Source organism: Brassica napus, chromosome C3 (assembly GCF_020379485.1).
Source record: "Brassica napus cultivar Da-Ae chromosome C3, Da-Ae, whole genome shotgun sequence".
NCBI lineage: Eukaryota > Viridiplantae > Streptophyta > Magnoliopsida > Brassicales > Brassicaceae > Brassica > Brassica napus.
This window is the reverse complement of record NC_063446.1, coordinates 19,364,221-19,386,268: the sequence shown is the minus strand read 5'-3', so window position 1 is coordinate 19,386,268 and position 22,048 is coordinate 19,364,221. Positions and strand designations below refer to the sequence as shown.

At 36.5% G+C, this 22,048-nt stretch overlaps 3 protein-coding genes across 3 annotated transcripts; 1 reads left to right on the top strand and 2 right to left on the bottom strand.

Moving 5' to 3' along the window:
* Positions 1 to 2,526: 2,526 nt before the first annotated feature.
* Positions 2,527 to 3,903, bottom strand: LOC106423443 (cytochrome c-2). Its single transcript, XM_013864217.3, has 3 exons — positions 3,602 to 3,903; positions 3,327 to 3,460; positions 2,527 to 2,834 (listed from the first exon to the last, which is right to left on the bottom strand). The coding sequence occupies exons 1-3, from the start codon at positions 3,711 to 3,713 to the stop codon at positions 2,742 to 2,744; spliced, it is 339 nt and encodes a 112-aa protein (XP_013719671.1). The 5' UTR covers positions 3,714 to 3,903; the 3' UTR covers positions 2,527 to 2,741.
* Positions 3,904 to 15,104: 11,201 nt separating this feature from the next.
* LOC106423435 (protein ABHD11) lies at positions 15,105 to 17,855 on the top strand. Its single transcript, XM_013864206.3, has 13 exons — positions 15,105 to 15,524; positions 15,615 to 15,752; positions 15,826 to 15,852; positions 15,951 to 16,041; positions 16,228 to 16,271; positions 16,353 to 16,451; positions 16,525 to 16,582; positions 16,666 to 16,718; positions 16,799 to 16,900; positions 16,990 to 17,055; positions 17,133 to 17,245; positions 17,344 to 17,515; positions 17,632 to 17,855. Exons 1-13 carry the CDS (start codon positions 15,411 to 15,413, stop codon positions 17,698 to 17,700), a joined length of 1,146 nt encoding a protein of 381 aa, XP_013719660.1. The 5' UTR covers positions 15,105 to 15,410; the 3' UTR covers positions 17,701 to 17,855.
* Positions 17,753 to 20,505, bottom strand: LOC106423434 (11-beta-hydroxysteroid dehydrogenase-like 5). The gene is made up of 6 exons (XM_013864205.3): positions 20,197 to 20,505; positions 19,343 to 19,535; positions 19,141 to 19,226; positions 18,942 to 19,073; positions 18,676 to 18,840; positions 17,753 to 18,597 (listed from the first exon to the last, which is right to left on the bottom strand). Exons 1-6 carry the CDS (start codon positions 20,383 to 20,385, stop codon positions 17,971 to 17,973), a joined length of 1,392 nt encoding a protein of 463 aa, XP_013719659.2. The 5' UTR covers positions 20,386 to 20,505; the 3' UTR covers positions 17,753 to 17,970.
* Positions 20,506 to 22,048: the final 1,543 nt, after the last annotated feature.

The following is a 22,048-nucleotide window of genomic DNA, read 5'->3' as shown; positions in this document are numbered from 1 at the left end:
GCCCGAACCCGACCCGAAAGGAACCGGCCCGAATCCGACCCGAAGATCCGAACGCCAAGGCCTAATATAAAGCCAACTGATTGTTTTTTTTTTAACAACCGGAACTAATTTATTACTTTGATTGTAAGTAGATTACATAAATACATATACGACAACTAGAAACAACAAATATATAACTAAAAAGATGAAAGAGTTTCCTGCCAACTTTAAATCTTTGTCACATGTTGAGTATCAAATTTCTTTGTTGTATTACATTAGTCTTATTCCAATTTAGAACAACATATATTTTTCGGTTTTGAATCCAATGTATTGATTCAACCGTAAGATATAAAAATTGAATTACCAATTTTCAACGATTATAAGAATATCGTCATACAATAAAAAGATTGCATATTGCTGCTTCTAGGGTGATGCATTCCATGATTTCAAACAAATATTGTTCCACGAAAATAATAGCTATGAAATTTTTATTTGTTTCACGAAGATTAAAATTTTGTGTGTTTTAATCTATTCTTTTGTGCATGTAATGTAACTGTATAACTTGTTTACCTATTTTTAGTAGCCATATTGATTAAAAATTATTATATAATATTTTTTGTAAATTATGTATTAAAATATGATTATTTTCGATACTGTGTGGAAATTGTAAAAATAACATCTTCGTATAACAGATGGACGGAGTATGTATCAAACTCTACGATAGAGAACAGTTTGTATTTTATTTAATAAAAACATAGTATTTTTATGAGAATTTTAAAATTTAAAACATTGTCAGATAAATGATGTATACAAAACCGGCATAAAATTGACATTTCCGGAAGCAAAGCTGACAAGAGCACAGATTTTCAGGAAACTTAAGACCAAACCAAAGTTAAAATTGAAAACGTACCATTGTCAACACCAAAGTGTTTAATCAAAACAAAAAAACGCAGTAAAACGAAATCAAGCCGAGATGAAGAAACTCTGCGCTACAAAAAAAAAAGCCGAGATGAAGAAATATTATGAAGACCAACAAGGCAACAAAACCTATATAAATCAAGAAGACGAGCACAAATCATAGATGTCCGGAGCCAACTAGTTTGGTAAATACGGTTAAAACTTTTGATATGATCAACGTGGAGAGCATTTGACTAAAATATTAAATAACCATCCGAAAATACAAAATATGTTACGCAACTTTTTTTTTTTTTTTTCTTCGGTAACCGCGGATTTCCGGCGACCGTGGTCAACCGACTATTCCCGCGAGGCTCACGGCACTCCACGTATTCTTGGGATTTAACCCTAGCCCGGGTGGCCAACGCGAGTCGAACCTGCGGAGAGCGTATTGGTTCTGGGCCTCAACTACCTCTAGGCCAACCGCATTGGTTAAATACTCAACTTATTCTTCCAAGATAATCACAATTAATCGGTGCATCTAAAAGAAGAAATCAAACTTTGATTTGATGAATCATGCATATTTTACAATATCTTTATGGTATATGATCTAGAACGTTGCATTTACGCATGTCCATATCTGACATAATTTTACTATTTTTACCAAAGAAAAACAACTGTTTACTAATCAGACATGTTTTTCCATTTTTTCTCTATATTAATTTCTCCAAAGAAAATATAAAACAAATTTTCCTCATCAAAACTGAGGAAGAACACTAAGAAAAATAAATTCTATTTTATTGTTAAACAATTTAATTATTATTACAATAATATTGCATATTTCATAAAAATATTCAAAATTAATTTAGTTCTTATACATTTAATTTTTATTATTAAAAAGCTAAACTATAAAATATTTTCACCAACAAATTCTATTCATTTCTCAAATTTCTTTATTTATTTTCTCTTTGTTCATTATTTATTGTTGATTTGATTAATCATTAGTAGAAACCAAACTGTTTTTTTTTCTAACTGAAATTTAATTTCAATAATATGTTATGAAAAACTCTCAGAAAAAGGATATATAAAATAAGAGAGAAGGTAGGAAAAAGTTTGATTCCATATCTTTTTTGTCAACTATTTCTATATTCTTTTGTAAATAGTTTGTTTCATATTAAATATTTTACTTAATTATATAACTAGATTACTTTAAATGTTAGTGTAATAATATGTAGAGATTCATTTGTAGAAATTCATAGATATGTTCTTAGTTTCTGTTTTGAAACAGCTTACATAGATGTACACATATTGATAAAATCACTACATGTGCTAAACACTCTTAATTTATTTTATTTACTGTTTTCGTGTACAATATTTTATCTTCAAAAAATATAACTTAAATTTATTTTAATATTCTTATGAAAATTTACCAATTGAATTCATACATTTTATCACCGTTATAAGCATATAAATCTCTTCATGTAGACCAAACAATTTTGGGTCAATTAGTCCAATATACAAATTGTGGAAAGAAATTGCATCGTTTAAAAGTAGCTGCTTTTTTGAGAAAAAAGTAGCTGCTTTTTTTTTTTTTTTTAGAACGAACGGCGGCTATTCTAACAAAAAAAAAAGTAGTATCTGCTTTCTAACAAAAGTAGAATTAAATATAATTAAATTTCGTGGTGGAGATTGGTCTTCACATCAAAAACGAATATTCGACTATAAGAGGCAACTCGCCTGATTAACAAAGAAAAAAAAAAGAAACATATAACCAGTTCATGACCACAATGCTTTTGGTCTGATTTATTTTCTGTGAGAAAAAAAAATGCAAGGAGAATAGAGGCTTCATTATATCCGAGCAACCCAGTCTACGCAGTACCTTCCTTCAAATAAGCGATGAGATCGGCACGATCTTGTGGCTTTTTCAATCCAGGAAACACCATTTTCGTCCCAGGAATGTACTGTAACAACCAAACATAATCCACGTTTTCTTAAAATCAGCTCAGTAAGAAACAACCAATCCACATAAACGAAGAGATGACTCAGGATGAAACCGAAACCACTCTGTCGTGAATATGATTCAGTCTAAATCTGAATAATGATGCAAAAATCTTGAGCAGGGAATACAAATAACGAAACATTGTTGAGATGTTGCAAACACAGCTTACGGTGCACATTCAAGACTGATTACAACAAGAGAATGTAAATGATGGAGCTAAATCTCTAAGTAGCACAAACCAAAATAGGTATTGTAGCAGATCAAACATTTAATAGAACAATATTTGGATGGCATCAAGCTCCTTATAGTTGTTTTCAACAGATGATAATCCCTAAAATTCTCGTAAGGATAGATCCACTAAAGTAGTTAATGAACAATCAAGATCCTCACTCACATGAAAATATACATAATTCCAATTATATTCCTTCAAATCGATCAAGAAAGAAGAAAATACCTTCTTGGGGTTCAACAAGTAATCGTAGAGAGTCTTCTCCTCCCACATGACGGCCATGTTCTTGTTGGCGGCAGAGTAAGAATACCCTGGAGTCGTTCCAGATTGCCTTCCAAACAATCCGTTCAAGTTTGGTCCTGTTTCAACAAATGCAAGAACTCATATCAGGTAGATCCGGATCAGGACAAACGTAAATGAATCAAACCAGAAACAAGAACCATCGATCTAAAAAATCATCAATCTCTCCAGGGAATTAGGTTGAGAAAGAGAGAACGGACCTTGTTTGTGACCGGCACCTTTGTCGACGGTGTGGCACTGCGCACACTTGGTTCTGAAGATCTTTTCTCCTGCCTTTGGGTTTCCGGGAGGTGCTTCATCGAACGACGCCATTTTGTGATCGATAATGGAAAAGTCAGAGAGAACGGTGCCTTTTTGATGGTTTCTTCAAGCCTGTCCTTTTTTTCGTTAATGGCTCTTCGTTGTGTGAAAATGAGAATTGTTATAAAAGAAGGTTCCAGGAAGAGAAGGAAGAGGAGGTGGCTGCGTGAGCGTGCCACAGGCCATACGATTTTTCTCTGAATCCACGTGGCCTTTTCTTAGTGCTCAGTTTTGAGTCGGTTGACTAGTTTTTTTCTTTTTTTTTCCAACATAGAATTTTCATTAATGAAAGGAAAATATGATGTCCTAAACAAACCAGCAACACCAAATGTAAGGCAGATTGCATACCACTCCCGATAAAACAACCAAAACACCACAGGCCAGACCCCTGTAATACCCCAAACAGGAATTAAATAGCCAAAAAACATCAGAGCAAAGTGAGAGTGTAGACGTCCTCATCCTCCAGACCATCTCGCTCTCCACATTCTAGGTGACGGCTTTCATTCACGAAAAACTCAAACAACCAGGACGGGTGTCCAGAAGCTACATACGATTGTACGAGGCCCCGTCGGTTGACTAGTTTATTCCTTTTTTGTTATAAATCATTATGTGGATGACCCATAACCAATAACCATGTCTAGGTCCAGCCGTGGCCTTGTCCAAGAAGAGAGAGAGTCGGCGGCCCAAGAGGAGAGAGATCGGCCGACTTTAGATATTAGGACGTTTTTCATTTATCTGTTTTAGATCTTTTCCTATTTCATGTTGTATTAGGTTTTGGATAATTTCTTTTTTCCTATACTTTGTAATCCTTATATAAGGAACCTCTATTGATTCATTAATAATACACAGAAACAATTCTCCATTCTTTTACAACACGTTATCAGCACGATCGTCTCTAGATCCCTGAGACAAAATCGAAAACCTCTAACCCTAAAAACCAAAACCGGCGACCACAACCCAAAAACCATAAACTCTAATCTTGTTCTTAATTCATTCAAGAACACACTTGATCCCTCTTGAAACCTAGGAGTTCTCAGATCACGTTCTCAGCTAAGAACAACCGTCCAGCTCGCAATCAAACCCGAAGAAGCGATCGACCCAAGACGACCCGATCTCCGCGCAGCTCGCAGCCGAGACACGTCCAGCCCGCGATCGTCCCATCCGCGACCCGATAGGAGGCAGGAAGCATCCGATCGTTCTCCCTCTCTCTCTAAAGGTGGTCCGGTTCTAAACCCCTACAAAACAGAGGTATAAACTTAATCTGAGAACCTAGAATGATCAGAAACCCTAATCCATAAATATGGAAACTTTGATCTTGATCAAAACCCTAAAATCTACAAGATTAAAATCGGCAATCTCCTAACTAGAAAGATAGAAATCGATTCCTTAGAACTTGAATTGGTTGTTCCTGATTTGATTTTGAGAAACCCTAATTTAGGAATCGAAACCCTAAACCCTAAAGGACTGAATTCGATTTTTATTGATTGAATGTTTGATGTTTGAGGTTTTAGGATTGTTAGATTGATTGATTAAAGTAATCTAATCTAGAACTTGAATCCTAAAGGCCTTGAAACCTTTAATTAAACCGGCAGCCTTAGTTTTAAAGTTGAAACCCTAAATTCATAAATCAATTGCTAAGGTTGTTTGCATTACATATGAATTTGAATTGGATTGCATTCATATTGATTAATGAAATCGACCAGCATGTAGAAAACATACGAATTCGAATCTGATTGCATTTAAATTCATATGGCCGTGTGGCATTAATCTCCCTGGTACATGTAGAATCAAATGTTAGGATTGTTCGCACCATGGTCAATTTAGTTTTACACGTCCGATCCTATTGACTGTCCACATAGCCGTGCGGCTTGTTTGTCCGCTCCATGGTCGATTAGATTGATTGTTTTTCATAGATGCGTAAGACAAGTTTGTGGCCGAGCTTGTTATACCATGCGGCCACATGATCACATTGTGAGCCTAAATTGAAATGATAATGTGATACAGATGTCGAAAATCTCAAATAGAGACTACGCAGCCCTTAATCTCTCCGGAGATAACTACTTACAGTGGGCGCTAGATACAAAGATCAGCTTAAGGTCAAAAGGTCTTGGTGATACAATCATCAAGGACAACAATGAGACCGACAAGAATCGGTACAAGGCTATAAGCATTATACGCCATCACCTCATTGAAGGTCTAAAGGATCAGTACATTACGATGGAAAATCCACTAGAGCTTTGGGATGCTTTACAGCATAGATATGATCACCAGAAAACGGTGTTACTCCCAAAAGCTAGAAATGACTGGAAGAATTTAAGATTCATGAATTATAAGTCAGTGGATGAGTACAATTCGGTCTTGTTCAAGACTGTCTCGATGCTGAGACTTTGTGGTGAAGTAGTAACCGAAGAAGAGTTGCTCGAGAAAACATTCTCTACGTTTCATTCCTCAAACATAATCCTGCAGCAGCAGTACCGAATGAAAGACTTCTTCACATACACTGATCTGATCTCGTGCCTGCTTCTGGCCGAGGCAAACAATGAGCTCCTGATGAAGAACAGTGAAGCTAGACCTGCCGGATCTGCCCCGTTACCAGAGGCCAATGGAGCTGAAAAGAAAGATCCCAACGAGTGCAATTACATCCAGAATGATAAGAGATCACATGGCAAAGGCCGTGGTGGATACAGGAACCGTGACAATTACTCGAACAATTGAGATAAGTACTTGGCCGGCCGGAAAGGAAACCACAATAACCGTGGTCGTGGTTCCAATCCCGGCCGTGGCCGAGGTGGATATGGACGAGGTCGAGGCGGTATATCCAAACCGTCTTACTCGACCAAATCCGTTTGTCACAGATGTGGGATGAGCAACCATTGGGCCAAGAATTGTAGAACTCCTAAGCACTTATGTGAGATCTACCAAGAGAGTCTTAAGGATAAGAACCCGGAGGCTCATATGGTTCATGATTCCGGTTATGAGGCTGATAAAGAATCTGATGTTGCAAATGACGACCTTATGGATTTTGAGACTTCTGATTGTCTCAAAGACTAAATTTTCGATACGACTTGTTTTTACTGCTTTATGATTGCTTTATGATTGATTTGGTGTTTTTATTTTTGGTGTTCTGCAAACTTTAATAAAATGAAAAGCTTTGAAGTCTCTGAGAAATGAAATCTTATTTATAGAAATGAATGACGAAATGAGCATACTCGTGGTGGATAGTGGCACAAGTCATACAATTCTTAGAGATAAAAGATATTTCTTAAATCTCACAATGCAAAGTGCAAACGTACACACCATTGCAGGTGTAGCCGGCCTGATTGAAGGTCACGGCCAGGCTTATGTATTGATGACTAAGGGCACTCATCTAGAGATCAGAAATGCCTTGTATTCCCCAAGCTCTAAAAGGAGCCTATTGAGTTTCAAAGACATAAGATTGAACGGTTTCCATCTTGAAACATGGGAAGAAGGAAATAAAGAATTCCTTAACATAATTTCGATCACCAAAGGCTATAAAAGGATCCTAGAAACCTTACCTGCAATGTCTACTGGCCTATACTATGCAAAGGTCAGTATGATCGAGGCTAATGCCTGCGACAATTTCACTCTATGGCATAACAGGCTTGGCCATCCTGGTACTAACATGATGCGAAAGTTGATGATGAATTCACAAGGGCACACGTTCAAAGGAGTTGTACCATACAATCTCACATGTGCAGCATGTGCACAAGGGAAACTCATAACTAGGCCATCACCAGCCAAAGTTAATAAAGAGATCATAAATTTTCTGGAAAGGATTCAGGGAGACATATGTGGACCAATACACCCACCTAGTGGGACGTTTCGATATTTCATGGTCCTGATTGATGCATCGACCAGATGGTCGCATGTCTGTCTACTGTCCACACGAAATTTGGCATTTGTACGCCTGCTTGCTCAGATAATAAGACTGAGAGCACACTTTCCAGACTTCCCTTTAAAGACTATACGTCTAGACAATGCTAGTGAGTTTACGTCCCAGACGTTTAATGACTACTGTATGTCCATGGGAGTAAGTGTAGAACACTCTGTGGCACATGTACATACACAGAACGGCTTGGCTGAATCATTCATTAAACATATCCAGCTGATAGCCAGACCATTGCTCATGCGGTCTCAGCTCCCGGTATCAGCATGGGGACATGCCGTATTACATGCAGCAGAACTGATTCGCATCAGGCCATCTAGTGAGCATAGATATTCGCCATCCCAGTTACTCACGGGTCATGAGCCAGACGTGTCCCACATCAAAACATTTGGATGTGCCGTTTACGTTCCAATTGCTCCACCACAGAGAACGAAAATGGGACCACAAAGGAGGATGGGAATATACGTAGGATATGACTCCCCGAGCATTATAAAGTATCTTGAGCCAACAACCGGTGATTTGTTTAAGGCCAGATACGCAGACTCACAGTTTGATGAGTCCACATATCCGACCTTAGGGGGAGATAACGGCCGGTTGAGCAAAGAATTGAGCAAAGAAATCGAATGGTCTCGACCATCAATATCTTGGCAAGATCCTCGGACTAAAGAATGTGATATGGAAGTCCAAAAGATTATACATCTTCAAAAGCTAGCTAATCAACTGCCAGATTCATTTGCTGACCCAAATAGAGTGACAAAATCGTATATCCCGGCTTGTAATGCACCAATAAGAATAGATGTCCAGAAGGGACAAAGTCAAGTGGCTACAGAGTCTAATCAACGTCTCAAACGTGGTAGACCTATTGGTTCCAAAGATAAACAGCCTCGGAAGTCCAAGAGAGGTGCTGGATCCGAGAGCATCAAGGAAACCGTCCAGAACATTGATGGAACAGCCGTGCCGACCCAGACGGTCGTGCCAAGTGAGGCGGCCATGACAAATGATCCGACCGTTCCAAATAATGGGGTTCGGGACGCCGAATTTCATGGGACACAAGGGCCGGACAATCAAGAGATCTCTATAAACCATATAATGTCTGGAACGAAATGGAACAGAAATGATATCGACGTCGATGATATTTTTGCTTATAAAGTAGCACTTGAGATCATGGAAAAGGATGAGGATCTGGAACCCACGTCCATATATGAATGCATGCAAAGATCAGATTGGATCAAATGGAAAGAAGCTATAAACGTGGAGTTAGAATCATTAAAGAAAAGAGGCATTTTTGGCCCTATAACCGTGACATCTAGAGATGTCAAACCAGTGGGATACAAATGGGTCTTTGTGAGAAAGAGAAATGAGAAAGGAAAAGTAGTGAGATACAAAGCACGGCTTGTAGCACAAGGATTCTCACAGAGACCAGGAATAGATTATGAGTAAACTTATTCCCCTGTGGTGGACGCAACTACATTACGATACTTGATCAGTTTGGCCGTGAAAGAGAAGCTTGATCTGCGCCTAATGGATGTAGTAACTGCGTATCTGTACGGTCCACTGGATAATGAAATACATATGAGAGTTCCAGAGGGTATTGAGCTCAAAGATAAGAAAGGTTCTCGAGAACAGCATTGTATTAAGCTGAATAAAGCCTTGTACGGTTTGAAACAATCAGGTCGAATGTGGTACAACCGATTATCAGAGTACCTAATGAAAGAAGGTTATAAGAACGATCCAATAAGTCCATGTATCTTTATAAAGAGATTTCTCAGCAAGGGCTTCGTGATTATGTCTGTCTATGTGGACGACTTGAATGTGATTGGAACCCCTGGAGAGATTACCCAAACGGTCGAATGTCTAAAGAAAGAATTCTAAATGAAAGACTTAGGAAAAACTAAGTTCTGTTTGGGACTGCAATTTGAGTATGTGGATAATGGAATCCTTGTGCATCAAAAGACATATACAGAAAAGATACTCAAGCAGTTCAATATGGACAAGGCTCATTCCTTGTCGAGTCCTATGGTCATGAGGTCCTTAGACCTTGAGAAGGATCCATTCGGACCAAGGAAGCCGGACGAGGATATGCTCGGGCCGGAAATACCTTATCTAAGTGCCATTGGAGCCTTAATGTATTTGGCTAGCCATACTAGACCGGGCATTAGTTTTGCCATGAGTTTACTGTCTAGATTCAGTTCATGTCCGACACTTAGGCACTGGAACGGAATAAAACATCTGTTCAGATACCTGCAAGGAACAACCGATCTCGGATTGTTCTATACCGATCGGCCAAGTGAGAAGATGACCGGATATGCAGATGCTGGGTACTTATCTGACCCACACAATGCTAGATCTCAGACAGGTTACGTGTTTATACACGGTGGGGCTGCAGTAAGTTGGCGGTCCACAAAACAAACCTTAGTGGCAACATCATCTAACCATGCCGAGATCATAGCCATGTATGAAGCAAGCCAAGAGCTTGTGTGGTTGAGGAACATGACCGGCCATATCCTAAGGGAAAGTGGCTTGGCCGTGGGAAAGGAAAAGGAAGAACCAACTATCATCTATGAGGACAATGCAGCTTGTATAGCTCAGCTCAAAGATGGATACGTTAAGGGAGATAGAACAAAACACATCTTGCCTAAGTTCTTCTTCACCCACGACCTGCAGAAGGCTAAAGAAGTCGAAGTGGTTCAGGTTCGGTCCAGTGACAATTCGGCCGATCTGTTCACTAAGTCTCTGCCGACCTCAACATTCAAGAAGCTGGTTCATCAGATAGGAATGCGCCAGTTGAAGGATCTTCAGTGATGCCTTAATCAGGGAGAGTGTCATGTGTTGTACTCTTTTTCCTGTCTATGGTTTCCATTTTTTCCCACCTTGGGTTTTTGGTTTTCCTAGAGAGGTTTTAATGAGGCAACGTCGTGCATGATACAAACCCATATGGTTATGGCATCCAAGGGGGAGTGTTATAAATCATTATGTGGATGGCCCATAACCAATGACCATGTCTAGGCCCAGCCGTGGCCTTGTCCAAGAGGAGAGAGATCGGCCGACTTTAGATATTAGGACGTTTTCCATTTATCTGTTTTAGATTTTTTCTTATTTCATGTTGTATTAGGTTTTGGATAATTTTCTTTTTCCTATACTTTGTAATCCTTATATAAGGAACCTCTATTGATTCATTAATAATACATAGAAATAATTCCCCATTCTTTTACAACATTTTTAAGTATTTTATTCTTTAAAAAATTCGCCTTTTTTTAAATTAAAAATGGGCTTTGTTATTGATTGAGAAGGGGGGATATATCTCTTAGGCCTAAACATCAAATGAGCCAAGGCAGTTCATCAAGTGATTGATTGTCAAATTATAGATGAATGGATTGAAAGTTTTGCTAAATGCTAAATGACTATTCTTGTTAGATGTCAGGAGGTTGGGCGTGCTCCATTTGCAGGCCCACTGGCGATGTTGGTCTAACCCTTACAAGTAGTAAGTATTAGAGTGGAATCTAAACGATTCTAGCCAGGGTTATTGAGAGATGAATTTGTCTAGAGTTTGTGAATTTTAAGAACCCATTGTTATTGGTTCTTGGATTTCAAAAATCATAATAGAATCAATTATTATTGGTTTAAGAATTTTCAAAATCCATTCAAATCTCTCGTTATTTAAAAGATTTAGTTATTATTGATTTTCTAATTCTAACTAAATGTAGTGTTATTGGGAGATGAATTCTATGCATTTTTACTCATAAGATTCAACTTTCAAAATATCATATGTATCCATGTGATTTTCAAAATCCATGTGATTTTCAAAATCCTTGTGATAAAAATACTAGAAAACAAAATAATTATTTTTACCAAATATCTATTGCACCTTAAATCCAAATTATATGTTCAAAATTATAATTCTTTACATTTATGTACTTTTACATTTTGAATATATAATTATTTTTAAAAATATTATATTTTTAGTATAAATAATAATAATTAGATTTACAAATCTTAATAATTTTAAAATATTTTTTTTAAATAGTTTCAAAAAATATTTTCGAATTTCAAAAAGAAAATTCAAAAAAAAATATTTTTTTAAATAGAAAAATTATAAAAATTATAAAAATGTTCGAAATTGAAAAAAATATATATAAAAACAACTTTTTATTTTTTTATTTTTTTACTTATACATCTATACCGTAAGGGGTAAAATAGCCTTTTACATTTTTAATGAAACTTTTTTTGGTCATTTTCTTTTTTTAATGCTCTTTTTGTGACAAAATCTTTTAAAATGACTATTTAAAAAAATTGTTCAATTTTGTATGTATCAGTATTATTTTCTTTTTAATTTGAAAGACAAAAATAAATAATCATGCTATATGATTTAGAAAATAAATATATTCTATATTTATTTTACAAAAAATGATAGAAAAGAGGTAATACAAGTTCATGAAAATTTATATCAATTTAAAAAAATTATGATCAAATTTCATAAGTCAATGTATATAAATTTTCACAATCCACATAATTTTTTTAAATTTATCAGTTCTCAAAATTCACAAACTCTACACAAATTCATCTCCCAATAACCCCGAGTCTAGACCATGTGGGTTCACACACCTTCAGAGAAACAATCATGATATGTTGCTCTTTGTGAATTGGAGCGAGCGACCGTAAAGTTTTAGTATTCCCTATATCACTCCAATTCACTACATATTTTACCAAATTAAATTTTGGCAAAATTTAATTGGATATTATGTTAGGGATGAACCTAGAAAACTCTTTTTGTAGGTACCAATAGCGAAAAAAGTTTTCCTATAAGGTAATTGATTATCAAAATTTACGGTTTCATCATTCGTTTTTTTTTTCTATAGTACGATTCAAATTTCGTAAACTACCTTTAATTTGTATTCCATACAAGCATTGATCTTGTTTTTTTTTCTATAGTTTACAGTTTGTTCAATGTTATTAACAGGCTTCTTCCAGTTCAGTTACCATTTGTTATACCTTTTCATATGTTTTTCATCATATTTCTCCGCAACAGCTGAAATGAATTTTGATGCTATACAATATACGCGGTATAGATCGTGAACCAAATTTGTTTGTTTTAACCATTGACGCAAGAAAGATGTGACAGAACACAAAGTCAGAGTGACTCATTTCAAAGCTGGTGCACGATGGTGTGAGATAGTGAAAACTATGTTCTACAAGCGAGTGAATTATTCTGACACAACACTAGACTAGATAATCCAACTCATTTTACTGGATCAGATCACAACACAATATATCAGGAAGGAGATTTTGTTGAGGATCTCATCAGACATCAGTTACTTACCTCATTGGACCTGCAACCAATCTAGTTATACATAATCAAGTTTCATAAGACATGCATATTAATTTTTGTGCCCGTACTTAGTAGGGAACAGAACACTAGTATGTTTTATGTTTTAAAAGACAAGAGAATGATATTGTTAATACTGAAACACCTACTAAAAGAGAGAAAGACACAAACACAAAAACCAATTTCTCTCTTACTTTTAGTTGTCTTCTATAACTCTTGAATGAGGAAGCTTGGGAAGGTTTACCTTGTGATGTTTCAGAGAATAATATAAAAAAATGAAATAAAACCGACGAATCATAAAAACAAATATACCTTTTTGTGAAACCCAAAATTGTGATTGGCTGCACCGCAAACTCCACAATGCATTATTTGCTTCAAAATTTCCGTTTCTTCATCACAAGCAATTCATTAACAACTGACTTTGATTGTCCTCAATCACAAGGTATCCAAATGACTTCTTGCAAGTCATCTTGCAAGTCATCTTTCTTTCAATGTAATTTGGTAAAATATGTAGTGAATTTGGGCAGTTTTCTATGGCTCCAAATGGTGACCAAGGGAACGAGTGAGAATAGCTAATTCATTAGAACATGATTATTGAGAGGTTTTTAGGGTGGAGTTCTTAGCGAAATATAAGAACCCGTCTTTTAACTTTTAACTAAAAAAACTAAGAACCGGTTCTTAAATAAGAGTTTTAAGAGCCGGTTCTTAGCTTTTGTAGTTAAAAGTTAAGAGACGGGTTCTTATATTCCGCTAAAAACTCCATCCTAAGAACTCCCCACTAATCATGCTCTTAGCATTCCTTACAATTTGCACCATTTACAAGGAATATTTGTTACTTATGATTCTTTAACATTCCTTAAGATTTAAAGAATAAAAGACTGCGGCTTTGAATGGTGACCAAGGAACGAAAGAGAACACTGAATTCCTTATCATTCCAAAAAAAAATCACCATTCACAAGGAATAGTTTTTCCTTCTTGTTCCTCCCCATTTCTTTTTTTGTAGAGAAATATAGAACAAAAGCATTCCTTGTTAAATTTGATAAGAAACAAGCATTCTTTTTTATTCCTGCAATTTTATTCCTATAAGTTCCTTTCCTATTCGTTCCTCGTGTTCCCAAAAAGATCACCAGTCGGAGCCTACAATTACTCCTTGACAAATTAGGAGAGGAATAAATTTTTCTTTTATTTTATTCCCTTTGATTCTTTTTTCCTATTCCTTCTATTCCTTTTGTGGTTACCAGTTAGAGCCTATGTATTTTTTTCCGTTAACTTGCACTATAATTATTAAATACCATTTTTTGAATCTGAACCCTAAACTTCTAAATATAAAAACATTAATAAATCATAAATCAAACTATTACATCATCATTATCCATGGTTTCTTAGGGCGTAGTTCTTAGGGAAATAGAAAAAACTGTTTCTTAACTTTTACATGATTATCTGAAACATTTGAGTGGGGTTTCCTATTTTGTGGGGTTCTTTGTTTTTTTAAAAAAATCCATGTTTTTTTACAAGTGCCACTGTTTTTTTTTAAAAGTGTCATTTTTAACATTTTTTCTTACATAAAAATTTTATTTTAAAATTTCAAATACATATTATACTTATCTTTATCTTAATATTAATTGCAAACTGCATTGATCTTATAAATAATTGTATTTATCTTAAATACTAATGGTTAAATAAATGTAATTAATAAGTACATAAATGCATTTCAATCATAATTTGTGTAAAAATATCAAAATAACATTTTTTAAGAAATGAAATAAGTGTAATAACATAAAATATTAAATGTAAATTAAAAAAGACTAACAATGCTTGCAAAATATTGTATAAATTTTTATGATTCAAATTTTATACTATTAAAGTATGAGTTTTAATAAAAAGATTAATTTGTCAAATTTGCAAACATATAAATATTTAGTAAAAATATTTTTTTAAACAAATTAGTAAATATTTTTAGTGCGAAAAGGAACCCCAAAATCTCTAAGACCTGATTTCACTTCTGTGTATGTTTTATAAAAATTAAAATAATGTAAAGAACAAATTAGTTTTTGGATATATCTCTAAATTTGGATCGATTTTTGGGATTAACACCTTAATTAAAGGTAACACAGGTTGCATCTAAGTTGTAAAAACTCATTTTAACAAGAAACGCGTATGAGTTTTTGGAGAAAGGAAAAGACAGAAACGTGAGCTGTTAGTTTGGTGGGAGGCTAAACCGACCACGCCAAGTGGATCGTCGAAAGGGGCAAATCTGTCTCTGTCCCCCTAAAACCTGAGAGATTCTCCACAAAACGAAACGTACGGCGCCGGAGAGATCATCAAGAGGAGGAGAAGACAGCACATTGGCTTCGGTTTCTCCGCCTCTTGACTTCTTCATCCTTCTCCTTCTCCTTCTCCTCTCTGCTTCTTTGATCCCTGAATTAGCGAGTTCGTCGTTTTCCAATTTAGACAGGAACAAAAAAATTGATCTGTCTTAATGTCGACGGTCTCAAGCTCTAGCAGAGGATGTGGAACTAGTTTTCCATCGAAGACATCTTCTTTACCAGCTTTGAATTCTCCTAACTTCATCAGAATTGGGAAAAACTCTCAGGTTTGTTAAATTCTCTTTTGCATTAATCAGTCAAAAGTCCTTAACTTTAACTCTCTACTTTGGTTTTTCTTTTTTTGTGTGTGCTGAAAGAGTGACAGATTGAGTAGTCATCGTTTGTCATTGGTACATGAAAACCGCAAATCAAGAGGAACAACTGTGCGTATGGCATTAGTCGACGAACGACAATCAACGGGTCAAAATGTTGCACATCCTCCTCCTCGGATCCTGGTACGTGCTTTGTTCTTTTAACAATAAGTTTGATACTTTTAGACTCATTTTTTAGTGTGCCATTTGTTTGCAGGCGTACGATCTTGTTCAAGGGGATCTTGTAAGTTATTGAGAGTATAATCCTAATGTTTAAGCTCCAGCCAATAGAAGCTGAGAGATTCTCTGTGTGTGGACTGATATATAATGATGCATACGCAGGTGAAATGGAGATGGAAGGAGGACAAGTCTGTTCCCGACACACCTACCGCAGTTCTCCTACACGGAATCTTAGGCAGCGGCAAAAACTGGGGTCAGTGTCGTTGGATTGCTAGTAAAAGTCATGCACTTAGTTTCTTTAATCTAATTTTAAGCAATGATAAAACTAGTAAAAGTCATTCTTGAATATCTTCATGTGTAAAGAGATACTCAGATTGGTTTAATCAGTCACCTATTAACAGAACCTTTTGCTTTTGTTTGGGTCCTGCTGCTACTCTAGGCACTTTTGCTCGAAGATTGGCTCACGAGTTCCCAACTTGGCAGGTAACTCTTTGACCATATGCACTTACACTTATGTGCTGCTTGTAGTAACTAATCTGCTCCTCTTTAATTCAATCTTCCCAGTTTCTTTTGGTAGACTTGCGTTGCCATGGGGATTCAGCTTCTCTCAAGAAGAGAGGTCCGCACTCTGTTGCTTCAACTGCTTCTGATGTTCTAAAACTTGTAAGTTTCTTTCTCAGACCACGTTTTATTCATGGAAAGATAACTTCTCTCTGATGTTTTCCGTCATTGTTAGGTTGGTCAGTTGAGGTTAACACCGCGGGTCCTTGTTGGTCATAGCTTTGGGGGGAAAGGTTACTTTACCATCTTTATGAAACTGCTTCATCCAGATTAGTTTATCCACATTGGTGACGAGTCTTTTCTATGACATGTGTAGTTGTTTTAAGCATGGTGGAGCAAGCAGCCAAGCCTCTTCCACGACCAGTCCGAGTAAGCGTTTTTTCCATGTCTGTGTCTCAATAACCGTTGGTAGGACATACATTAGTCGCGCTGAACTGTAACCATTGTAGGCTTGGGTATTGGATGCTACTCCTGGTAAAGTTCGTGCAGGAGGAGATGGAGAGGATCATCCACGAGAGCTCATTTCATTTCTACGTCAATTGCCTAAAGTGGTAACTTACAGATTCCATCTATCTTTCGGCAACTCAGACTCATGCCCTTCATAGTTATGTTCACGAACATCTCTCGTCTTTGTTTAAAGGTCTCGTCCAAGAACGAGGTCTATACCGCTCTTATGGAAGAAGGGTTTTCCAATGATGTTGCACAGGTATAGTATATCCATTCACTTGGTAGATTGTATCAGCTCTTGTCGGATTGCAACAACCTTGGTTTCTTCTTGTGCAGTGGGTGGTTACCAATCTCAGATCTACCGGACCATCGTCTTCTAGCTTCTCATGGGCATTTGACCTGGATGGGATCGCCGAACTTTACCAGTCCTACGAAGACACAAATCTATGGTAATCTAATCTTTACTAACCTCCCTGTGTTTAGTGAAGCTACTTCAACTAGTTACTATACTCAAGCTTCTTGCTATATTAATTTTACAAAATGGAAGGAACTTTGTTGAGAACCTTCCAAGAGGAGTGCATGTTAATTTTCTAAAGGCCGAAAGAAGTTTGCACCGTTGGGCCCTAGAAGACCTTCAACGGATCCACGCCGCGGAAGAGCTCGCCTCTGAAGAAGGAGGTGGAGTAGAAATGCATGTCCTGGAAGATGCAGGTCACTGGGTAAGTTAGTTACTATGTTTCTACATTGCTTCTTCTTTGTTTCTATCGCCTATGACCAACCATCAAATTAAATGTTAATAACCATCATCTATTGCATTTGGGTTGCGTTCTTTCAGGTTCACACGGATAATCCGGATGGTCTTTTCCGGATCTTGTCATCTTCTTTCCAGGTTCTCAGAGCCTAGAGGTTCTAGGTTCTGCATTTTTCATGTCATATAAACTTGTGAAGAAGCTGAATCTAAATTGCAACTGATAGATACAATTTTATATACCAGTGTAATGTTTTGGGTGACGTTATTAACAAGTAACAACATAGCTGCATTATTCTTGATTCTATGTCCTTTACATTGCATTTATCTTTTGTTGACTTCCTAATTTGGAGAAAGTTCTGAAACTCAAGCTCACTCTACACGCCAAACCATCCTTACTCTTACTCTTGATTCTCCATTCACTTCCTATGGTAACTCTTGGATATTAAAACGTGAAAACCGAGGTGGGCTTGGGCTTGGGGTGTATCGAGGAGGGCTTTCGGTATACCAATTTGGGCTTGTGGTATAGTGAGGTGGACTTTCGGTATACAGAGGAGGGCTTTCGGTATAATGAGGCGGGCTCGGGCTTGGGGTATAGCGATGTCGGCTTGAGGTATAATGGGGTGGGCTTGGGCTGGGAGTATACCGTTGTGGGCTTGAGGTATAATGGGGTGGGCTTGGGCTGGGAGTATACCGTTGTGGGCTTGAGATATGATGAGGTGGGCTTGGACTGGGAGTATACCGAGGTGGGCTAGCAGTGTAGTGAGGTGGGCTCGCAGACACCCGAGGTGAGCCTCCTTCAAGCATAAGTTTCATTTGTGAAGAGGATTCCTCGGGAGGCAGACCTTGCCCGACCCCAACAAGGGAGCTTTGACGTGAACCCTCACTAGAGAGCAGCAGCTTGAATGTCCATCTCAGCACATTCGGCGTGAAGACTCTGTAGAGGAGAAACACGTCGTACCAGTTTGGGAACTTCACGTACGCGTCTCCCCTGCAAGCTCCTGCCACAATCATCTTTGCAAACTCCTCTAGAGGTCCACCATTTGCAGGTACCTGTAGATAAACTGTAAATAAGTCTTTGGGAGCTTAGGTTCATTCACTCGCAAGTGTGGTTGAAAAAAAAAGCTTTACTTCTCTTTCTTCCTTCCACTGCATCTCAGCACCTTCTTCTAGCATGAACTTTCCTCTACTCATCTCACTCCCTATCCACCCGTGAGTCGCGATAGTTATTCCGACATCTCCATTTAGCTCGAATCTCAGCGTCTCGTAGAAGTTGACTAGTGCCGCTTTTGCAGCCTTCACAATAATAGTTAGTATTATATTTGTATCATATATAGGGGATAAAAAAAAAAATCAGACTATAAGGATCAGTAAACGTTTATAGCATAAGTACTAACGGAATAAAGACTCATCCGCGGTAGAGGCAGCCAATTCTCGACCGATGCGTTCACAACGATCCGGCCATTGGTCTTTTGAAGGTGTGGCAACGCTACATACGTCGGATAGACATTCCCCCAGAAGTTTATGTCCTGCTCAACAATCTCATCAATGTTTCGTATACAAAACCGGAAGATATACAATATCAAGAGAGCATACCAGCAAATGCGGAAAGACGGTCGTGTCGCTCACTTCGTCGAAGAAAAACGTGTGTCCAAGACTCGCTGAATTCACTAGGTGATCCACTGTGTGGAATACAGGTAAAACAACATTTTTGGTTAAACTGCTCAATTAGCTCTCAAAACAAAACTACTGCTCGACCAGTCCTATTTATCAAAGCTATGAAATACTGATTGTGTACCGCGACCGTAATAGTTGACGGCTTGAGTGATGAAACGGCGGCAATCATCTTCTTTGACGACATCAGCAGCGATGATGATGACGTGGTTGGCTCCAATCTGTCTGGCGTTGTTGCTCACAACTCTCAGTCTCTGCTCTCTCCTCGCCACCAACACTAAGTTTGCTCCCCTCTTTGCATATTCGTATGCTATTTGCTGCGTAACAAGATCACCAGCATCCATGCAAGATTAAATATCTGTTAGTTAGTGTAACTGAAATTAAATTAACTCATTCAACCACCTCGTATTTTAGTTCTTTTTGTTGTTGTTGTGTGTATTTAAACATCGTGGCAAATTAAGGTGGTTTGCATGTCCGAAACGCAATATTTGGATTTAATAGTTGTATATAAATACATATTTGTGATTCTAATATTCAATTAGAACCTGTAGAAAAGTGTTTCTAAAGAAAACAAAATGAATTCATACATCCTTAAAACCCACTTTATAGAACATATTTGAAAACTTGGTATATTTCGGCAGGACCGGTCCTGGGCAAAGCCTAACGAAACATTGGCCTTAGGCCCCCAAAAATTTTAGAAAAAATTATATAGAAAAATTTTTTCGAAATTTTTTTTTAGGTCTCCAAATATACCAAAACAAAATTTTAGCTGGAATTTTTTAAAAACCGCCTACAACCCCCTAAATCTCAGGGCCTGCTTTTGGCACAATTTAATAATATTCAATAATTAGTGACATTTTCTAGCAGAAATACAATAACATATTGTTAAAATTAATATGGAGAGGCAGAGAATATATATGATTTATAGAAAATGACGTTGAAGGAGCAAAACCGCATTGTTAATTCTTAGTTTAATACCTCTCCGATGGCGGAGGAAGCTCCGGTGATGACGACGACTTTATCCTCCATGTCTTCAGTCACAAAATAAGAGTTATAAAGCCGCTCGGAGAAGCTAATGAAACACAGTAATGGCCATGAGAAGGCCATCACCACCATCGTGGCCGGCGGAGCCACCAGATTCATCACCGAGTTCAATAGATCCACCATTTCTCTTTACTTGGGACACAATCAGAGTTTTTTTGGGACTAGGCTATCAAAAACGAAGGAGAAAAGATAGACACGAGCACTTAAGTTGAAATAGGGAAAAGGTATTCTTGTTTATATTTAGTATTGGGGGAAAAATTAATTTTTGAGGCAGGTTTTGACGTATAGTGACGGATGATGAACAACATGGCTGCATGCAGAATGATGTACAAGGCCACGTGCTTGTTTCTTAGACCTCTTTGAGTTTTATCGAAAGATAAAGTTTGAGAATGCTCCAATTCCGGTTTGATACGGTTTGGCATGTGGCACACAGCTTCAGTTACAATAGAGAGGTGATACTGGTTACTTGAACCCACTACAACGTTGAACGCATTTCTTTAAGAATTCATACTTACGTGAAATATATATACATCGTAGCAAAAATAACTTTTTTGATATTATATCTTATTATATTTACTAAGCATAGAATCGATGCGAAATCACACGAGAATTCATGTTACAAAAAATAAATATGCTACATTTTATAATTTATTTCTATATAAAAATATGTTTTTTCCTCCAAAATTTTTTGTCAAAAATGTTAATTGCATAGGATTATATTTTCTTACATATAATACTTAGAACATAAGAAAGTATATGTTTTTAAAGTTTTGATTATAACTAAAATACAATTAGATATATCTCTTATTCTGAAATCTTGAATATAATTTAATATATTTTAATTAAATTGAAACAAAGAAACACATTCAAATCTAATAATTTACTAAATTTAATTATAAGATATTTTATAGAGTTATGAGATTTTGTTCAATAACATATTCATGATTTATTTGAAACCATGTGAGAAAGTATGTATGGTCAAAATAATGACATGGTATAGTTAGAATAATTAGATTTAGGAATAACATAGTTATAATAGGAGTGAAACTTTATAAATAAAAATGATATTTATATTCCAAAACGTTGAGTTGTGTTAGTCAAGACTTTGTTTATTTAGCCAATTGGAAACGGAACTCTATTTATGATTCATTATTTCGATCTCATTAGCCTTTTTTCATATTTTAATAGGAAAAATTGGTACAAGAAGCGGTGGATACGCTTCTTGATAATGGAATCAGTGGACAACCCATGAGAGATGGTCATAATAAGGTTTACAAGTCATTTTCAGATGTAATTGAATGAAAAGAGGAAAGATTTCGATGACTTAGGTCTATGTCAATTAAAAGAAATGCAAAAGTAGTAAATGAAAAAAGTTTTGGAACGAGAATTTATTGGATCGTAGAACTCTTCTATATATGGTAGAAGTATCCACGAGTGGATATATAGGAATCAAAATCTGCCGAATAATTTATGGTTTGGTAGTATAAAGCATATTTCCATTAAAATTAATTTGTGAAGAGTTAGTTGGTTAAATAGCAGAATTTAGTTTTTTTAGATTTCTTAAAACATATAGTATATAAAATGAACAAATAAGAAACACATTCATAGATTGTGTTTTCAAAAAAAAAAAGATGAATATATCTTTAGATATTTACTTGGACTATTAAGGTATAAATAAATAGAAACAAGCAACTAGCAAAAAATAATATCCATTCAAACCTATGCAACTTTGAAGATGAAAAGTTACACCTTTATATTTTAAATTTTTTGCTATTATTAGTAATAG

Coding starts and splice junctions, on each gene's coding strand:
- LOC106423435 (XM_013864206.3), top strand. CDS start 15,411: ATGTCGACGGTCTCAAGCTCTAGCAGAGGATGTGGAACTAGTTTTCCA. Junction 15,853..15,950: donor ATCTTGTTCAAGGGGATCTT/GTAAGTTATTGA, acceptor ATGCATACGCAG/GTGAAATGGAGATGGAAGGA. Junction 16,719..16,798: donor CTCTTCCACGACCAGTCCGA/GTAAGCGTTTTT, acceptor TAACCATTGTAG/GCTTGGGTATTGGATGCTAC.
- LOC106423434 (XM_013864205.3), bottom strand. CDS start 20,385: ATGGTGGATCTATTGAACTCGGTGATGAATCTGGTGGCTCCGCCGGCC. Junction 19,536..20,196: donor CTTCCTCCGCCATCGGAGAG/GTATTAAACTAA, acceptor CTTGTTACGCAG/CAAATAGCATACGAATATGC. Junction 19,227..19,342: donor CGTCAACTATTACGGTCGCG/GTACACAATCAG, acceptor TATTCCACACAG/TGGATCACCTAGTGAATTCA.
- LOC106423443 (XM_013864217.3), bottom strand. CDS start 3,713: ATGGCGTCGTTCGATGAAGCACCTCCCGGAAACCCAAAGGCAGGAGAA. Junction 3,461..3,601: donor AGGTGCCGGTCACAAACAAG/GTCCGTTCTCTC, acceptor TTGTTGAAACAG/GACCAAACTTGAACGGATTG. Junction 2,835..3,326: donor ACTTGTTGAACCCCAAGAAG/GTATTTTCTTCT, acceptor TGGTTGTTACAG/TACATTCCTGGGACGAAAAT.